The following is a 7,536-nucleotide window of genomic DNA, read 5'->3' as shown; positions in this document are numbered from 1 at the left end:
ATCAGGAGGTAAGACCAGGTACTAGTCAGCCTTACATGTGTTCTAGTACAAGGTTTACCATCAGTGGGTCAGACCAGGTACTAGTCGGCCTTACGTGTGATCTATTACAAGGTTTACCATCAGGAGGTAAGACCAGGTACTAGTTATCCTTACGTGTGTTCTAGTACAAGGTTTACCATAAGGAGGTAAGACCAGGTACTAGTCGGTCTTACGTGTGTTCTAGTACAAGGTTTACCATAAGGAGGTAAGACCAGGTAGGAGTCGGCCTTACGTGTGTTCTAGTACAAGGTTTACCATCAGGGGGTAAGACCAGGTAGTAGTCGGCCTTACGTGTGATCTATTACAAGGTTTACCATCAGGAGGAAAGACCAGGTACTAGTCAGCCTTACGTGTGTTCTAGTACAAGGTTTACCATCAGGGGGTAAGACCAGGTAGTAGTCGGCCTTACGTGTGATCTATTGCAAGGTTTACCATCAGGAGGTAAAACCAGGTACTAGTCAGCCTTACATGTCTAAATCAACCTTCCCACCGCATGGAAACTCTGGCGAAAGTTACTCCTGTTTTCAAAGCTGGTAACCGTCTCAGTGTGAACAACTACAGACCAATTAGCTTTCTGCCCATTGTCTCGAGAGAGAGACATGTCCACCTGATGCTCGGTGCATCTGATGCACCTCGGTGCACCTGATGATCGGTGAATGTACTAGCGCCGGACATGGCAGCCAATTTGAAACTCGCGATGTTTTTCATCGCTTTTATCGCTGGGTCTTGGATGGGGAACCTCAATGCCCCTCATTACTATAATATAAGAGGCTACTCAGCGTATTCGAGAGTAACCGTGAGGAATTTGCTGCCTTGGAGGCTAAGATTGGCCAAGTTTTCGTTCAGGCCGATTAGCATATGGCACAAGCGTGGACATATTTCTCTTCTTCATCCGTTCCCGCCAGATTTGACAACTTCAATGGACGTCGGATGGAACCCGGGACCAGACAACTTAGATCACTGTCCAGTTCGCCGGAACTATATAGACGATGCAGGGCCGGGAAAAAGGTCAAGGAAAGACTAAACAGCAAAGTTTACAAGATTCCTGTTGTTATTTCAAATTGGTCACGCAATGGCTGTCACGAAAGGAAAACGACACGAACGCAAACTCTCTCGTTGAGTAAACCTTTCTCAGGACCCACTGCTCCTAGAATAGTCCCAAAGCGCATGGTTCTTAATGCCAGATCTCTTGCCAAGCCCGACGCAGCCCCGGCTCTTTATGCTGAGCTGAGCTCAAATAAGATCGACATATGCTTCGTCTCTGAGTCATGGTTGAATAAATAGATTCTATCGCACTTGATCTGCCCTGATGGTTATGTGATGGTAAGGAAGGACCGAGCGGATCTCAGAGCTGGTGGAGGGGTTGCAATCATCTGCCGAAATGATTGGAAGATCAAAGTGCTCAATGTAGCTGCTAGTTTCGAATCTGAGACTGTTTGGTGCATAATAACAACACCAAACTCAGAATCTTATGCGGCTAGTATATACCACCCTCCAAACCCAGTCTATGATGCAGCTGAATTACTTGACTTCATGTCTGATACGTGTGACCAGATTTTACTGGAGAACCCTAATGCTAAGATCATCATAGCTGGTGATATAAATCAGTTGAACATTAGTGAGTTTACGCGTCAACATGCAACGCATGTTAAAGCCGCATTGTCACCAGTTTACTTCCGGTCGATTTCCTAACAATATCCGGTGATTTTAAACGAAAAACGCGAAAAATATTTCAAAATATTGAAAGCAGTGTGTCTATTGGAAGTTTCTTCGAGGATGTGATTGATAATTTAGAGCGGATGGCCTGTTAAATATCTCGGATTTTAATAGATTCTTTTGTTTTGAGGTTTCCGTCGGACCTCCGGAAGTAAACTGGTGACAATGCAGCTTTAAGATCTAAATAATCAAAGAGCCTTCTTAGGCGTTTCTTGTAGACCACAGGACTACCGCAATACCAAAATGCTTGCATATATCGACCAATCAAGTTTGAACATTTTCGTGCGAATTGTTGAGAAATTGGCTCATACTTTGGAGCCCTTTTCGCGCGAGTTTGTAGTTGTAAATCATGCCGGCCACAATACAAACTTCAAGGCTCATCAAATAGAATTTTTAGGCGCTCTGTGGTCAGGATACGATGGAATAAAAATGCTGGCCTCTCAAAAAGTAGTTGAAATTGATGGTCTTGACATCGAACCATTAGTCCAGTCAATAGTGTTTTACCAAAAAGTAATTGCAACACAAGTAAATTTCGGTCAAAGTTTTCGCCATTTTATCATATTTTATCAAATAGATATAAACTGAGATTGTACAAGCATAATATCGATTGAATATATTATTCAGAATATTGGTTACAAAGTTGAATGAATATCTGTAAAAACAGACTTATTTTACTCATCATTTTTTTTTTCTTTCGCCTAACTACAGGGTACCCAACAACAATAAGAGAACAAAAGAACACACACACCGTTGAGCAAAACTCTTGTGATTTGCTAATCCCCTCACCCCACCCCCCCCTAAAATAATCTCCCGGTTTTTCAAGTCTGGGGGTTGGCAGGTATGAATCTCTCTGTGTCAACAATATCATGGTTGAACTCCTACCTAATGGATCGTCAACGACAGGAGCAAAAAATGGCAAAGTTTAAATTGTAAGCAAGTGTTAACTTATATTCGCTTTATTTTTTGCATAGATGTTCCTTGTGTAATATTAACCAAAATAAGCTTTAGTATTTTTGGGTAGATAATCCGTTCTAGAGATATTGCAAATTGTAAGACTAATTTGTCTGAAATTGCCCAATTTGGGCGAAATTGCTTCTTTCTTATCATTTATGGCAACTTTGCCCAATCACATCTCAAGAATGGGTCATCCACCAAAAAATACTAATGCTTATTTTGTTTTATATAATGCAAGTAACCTCTAGGCAAAATATCAACCAAAAATAACACAACCTTGTAATTTTAATTTTGCCATTTTTTGCCCCTGTCATCGTCAACAGAAACTCTCCAATGATCTTCAAGTATTATCAGATGTACCTCAGGCTCCATCCTGGGTCCATTACTATTTATTATATTCGAGAATAATCTACCCCTTCTCAACTCGCGCACCATGACCAAAATGTATGCTGACGACATTACACAACTAGCATCCGGTGAGATAGACGAAGTAGCGACATCTCTGTGTGCTGAGTTGTCCTCTTTCAATACCTGGGCTATAGAAAATTGAATGGCACTAAACTGTGACAAGGCCAAGTCAATGATTGTTTGTAGTGAGCCTAAGCTACGTGAGATAACATCTTCAGGTGAAACTCTAAATGTCTTCATTGTCAACAACAGTCTGGAGAGAGTATCATCAGCCAAGCTTGGGTCTCCAACTTGACAGCACTCTGTCTTGGGATTTACATGTTGAATCCATATTAAAGAAAATCAGCTGAAGCAAACAAAAAAGTTCTTAACTGTAAGTGCCAGAATATCGTTCTATAACGCTCTCATCCAGCCTATTATGGATTATGGGGCTGTAATTTGGGGCGACAGTTTCAAAAAGCAAACCGACGCCATGATCCTTTTACAGACGAGAGCTGCCCGAATAATAATGGATGTAAAATGGGACCACCCATCAGGGGAACTTTTTGCTACTCTGGGAATAGAGTCATTTAATAAGCGAGTGTGGCGTCTGAAATGTTAACTTATGTTTAAAACTTCAAATGGGCTCACCCCCGAATATTTAAGGACATAATTATTTATGTCTTGAGTTGTGTTGCTAGTGCGGTATTTTAGAAAGAAGATTCAAAACGGTTTATAGCATAAACTATTATTTGAACAGCCGCTCATCTGTCACGCGTCAGAGGAAATTACAACAAAATTGAGCTTTTAGCCCCACCCACATTTGGTAATTAAAAAATGCCCTGCCTACGCATGCGCTTTGGTACTGTGGGCCTTTGGTACTGTGGGCTCACCATATATTTCCCCGAGGATTGTTACGTTCTGACAGACAAGAGCGAAACTTTCTTCTCTCTTGACAAAAGTAAAATAACAATGGACTGACTATTTCTCATTATGGTTTCTTTATTGTGCAAGCCCATATGATATTATCTTAACTAAACATCAAATCTAAAATCTTTAATTTATATAAATTATTTCATAATACCATAAATCTATTAGTGTTATTGTAAAGCGAGATGATTTTGCGTAAAATCGCGTTAGATATATTGCAGCATTTGTTGTAGTGTAGGTAGCTAGAGTCCATGAAGAGTGATACTGTCCGAGGTCTGTAACATCAGCTTGAGTATTCCATGTGGGACATCTACGTGAGCACTTGTGCTTCCTGACTTCTGTCGATTCTCTGAAACAAAGCACACAATATCATGAATGTTATAACGCATGCGCACAAGTGTTGAGGAGCAGGTGGAAGCCGCTTATGGTACAATGGTTCGTGGGCTTATGGTACAACGGTACGCGTGGGCACTGGAAATGAAATTGGGCCAAGGAGGAAGATATTAAGTCCCACGCAAAAACCAAACTATTTTCCTTGTTCTTTTTCTTTTACGCTTACACTTTCACTCATTGTGAAGTATTAGCTGCAATATTCAAATTGTTTTCTACATACTTAACCGTTTTTAGTTTTTTTTTTCAGGGTTTTTTTCGCAAGTTGACCGACTTGGTAGATGTATTCAACTTGCGAATAAAAATACCTGAAAAAAATAAATTTTTAAAAAAAGGTTTAATAGAATATGACTCGACGAATGGTATAAGTTGAAATAAGACCTTTCCTTCACTCAAGGGTACCAAAGCCCGTAATATGGTGAGGTTATTACTAGAGAATTGAGATCGCGTGTTGTTTACCTCGTTCTGGTGTTGTATAGTGCGCATGCGCTTGTCGGGTCGCGCTCGTCGTTTCTCGAGTGTGTAACTAGACGATGTTGTATCATCGCGAAAGATCTGTTGATAATCCTGGAAATAATTTTAAGATATTAATCATTATTAATTATTTATTCTTTATCTATTTCACGTAAACAACGTTATCTTTTTTCAGGCATTTTGGAGATCCTCGCTGACGGCGTTGAAATAAGGCGATGAATTCGACAGATAATTTAAAAAAACAAACTTCCTTGTTCGGTTATGGAAGTGGTACGGAACTTTTTACACGCGATCCCCTAGTTTCTAATGTTGGTGTTCCTTTTTTTTCAAAGATCTTACCTTTTCTGTTTTTTTTAATTGTCGCTTTTTCTTTCGGTTATTGCAAGTTTGTCTGCGGGTCCAGATCAAGCAAGTCGGGTCGAACGCCTGCTGGGCCGTCCCGGCGTAATCATCTTTTCCTTTGCTCTTCTCATCTTCAGCCAACCTGCCCTCAGGAAACTCTTGAAGGACGATTTCTTCTTTGTTTTCTTGTGCTATAACGACGGAGATCGCTAACAGCAAACCTATTACTTTCAAGTTGAGCATGATGATCTAGTAAAGAGTGGTCTAACTTGTCCTCCTTTATGCCCGCAAAAGGACCAGATGGTCCAATTATCCGTGACGTACAGTGATTAAATCTATCCGAGCTACACTTCGTTGGCCACTTTGGAAAGTTCTAGTTTGAACTATCTTGTGACGCACAGCAATTACGCTCTAAATACAGAGCGCAATTTAGAAAAAACTGATAACTTTTTGTCATCTGCGTATAATTGATTTTCCCTTTTACGGAACACGTTTCATAGCTGCTCCGAACATAACAGAAAGTTTTAAGCAAAGTCGCGTGGAATTTATAAGCAAGACGGAAACCAGCTTGAATGTTAGATGAATTCCTTGAAAGTCTCCAAAAAAGGTTTCCAATAAAACGGAAAAAATCAGCAATTCTTAGACAACCCATGGCTTACGAATAATTGCTGCTTTTCTCCGGTAACGTTTTCATAACAGCGAAAAAGGCGAACAGCTGGAGTTATGAAACTGGTCAAACCAGGGTTTATTACTACCTACTCAAGTTCGTTTTATCGACGACATAGAACATAATTTTGATTATTCGACATTTGTTTTGATCCAAGATTTTGTTGGTAAAAGATACAAAAATGTTGATCCAAGATTGATTTTAGTTTTGACGATTTGTCTGTCGTCATCAAATATCGATTCAAGATCCTGGATCGAAATAGAAACAAAACGCAAAGTTCCTCTGTCAGACTGCTAAGACTTTTATGAGCTTTCCCACATAGTAAAATTTGATAAACATACAGAAAATTAAAAAGAAAGTAGATTTCGAAGAATACGTTAAATATATGTCATTGATTGTATATTTATTTTGCAAAAAATATATATATATTTGCAACATTCTGCCTGCTTATAGAGCGCAAAAAAGTCTATTTGAACTGCTTGCCACCAAGAAGGAGCCTGCGGAGGCGTGAAGCGTCCTGTAGAAACCACTTATTGATTGCTATTTGGCGGAAAATTGCTAAACATTTCTGATTTTCTAGGCGCCTCGTGGTTTCCATCACAGCGTGTGAAAAGAATCAAGGAAGAACTGCGATACAAACGAGGAGCGATTTGTTTTGCGCGGCTATCGGAGAGAGCTAGAAGCATTTAATATTATACACCGGCATTTATATACACCCTCGTAAGTTCCGGAATCACCTCATTCTGGCGCCACTCTTGAGTGTATGAACAAAGGAAATGTCTTTTAGATTTGTGATATTTCCTTTGTTAACTTTCGTTTTGTTTTTTAACCTGTAAAATACTTTTTTATTTTCTAAACGGAACATCTCACGAACGCATCTTACGAACACATCTTATGAACATACATCACGGACACACCTCACGAACAAACGTCACGAGCACATCTCACGGACGCACCTCACGAGCACATCTCATGAACATACCTCACGAGCACATCTCACGAACATACCTTACAAAACACGCGAGACAACTCGAACTGACACTTAATTTCAAAGTGGTATAACAAGAAAGGCTACACACGAACTGGTATACTAGAAAGACTACAGAAGAACTGGCACTTTATTTTTCAGGTATTACTAATATATAGATTTTGGCACTGCCTAAAAGCGGAGCCAGCATTTAACACCTTTATGTGTTGACTGATAGGGGAAGTTTTAGAGGGGATCTTGGTGTCTCTAGAATGTTTTATTTAATGAGGTTAAAAATATGTCAAATTTTACTGCCATGTAATTATGAATTGTATTGGCCCCTCAAAATGGATCTAGCAACCACTCATTCAATAATATTAAATATGTAGTATAAAAGTTAACAAAATACTAAAACTTGGTGTGAAAAAGGCTGTCAAATTCCAAGGTGTCACATTAACGAGAATGTTTTTTCAAGAGTCTAATGGTCAATTCTTATTTCCCTTTATAGAAGTTCCACTATGTATATTTTTATCAAAACACAATTCTAACAAGCATTGACCTTGTGAAGAATATATCAAGGATTTAACAGCATTCCAAAGATTTAGATGCCATACTGTAGTTCAGGGCCGGATCTAGCTTTTTGCCAAGGGGGAGAAATGAATGACTCTAT

General features: G+C 39.5%; 1 protein-coding gene across 1 annotated transcript; it reads right to left on the bottom strand.

Annotated features, from left to right (window-relative positions):
• Positions 1-4,080: 4,080 nt before the first annotated feature.
• On the bottom strand, positions 4,081-5,648 carry LOC116616269. Its single transcript, XM_032378333.2, has 3 exons — positions 5,230-5,648; positions 4,876-4,983; positions 4,081-4,375 (listed from the first exon to the last, which is right to left on the bottom strand). Exons 1-3 carry the CDS (start codon positions 5,473-5,475, stop codon positions 4,337-4,339), a joined length of 393 nt encoding a protein of 130 aa, XP_032234224.1. The 5' UTR covers positions 5,476-5,648; the 3' UTR covers positions 4,081-4,336.
• Positions 5,649-7,536: the final 1,888 nt, after the last annotated feature.

Source organism: Nematostella vectensis, chromosome 3 (assembly GCF_932526225.1).
Source record: "Nematostella vectensis chromosome 3, jaNemVect1.1, whole genome shotgun sequence".
NCBI classification, from domain to species: Eukaryota; Metazoa; Cnidaria; class Anthozoa; order Actiniaria; family Edwardsiidae; genus Nematostella; species Nematostella vectensis.
Note: the sequence above shows the minus strand (reverse complement) of the source record. Positions and strands in the feature narration are given on the sequence as shown.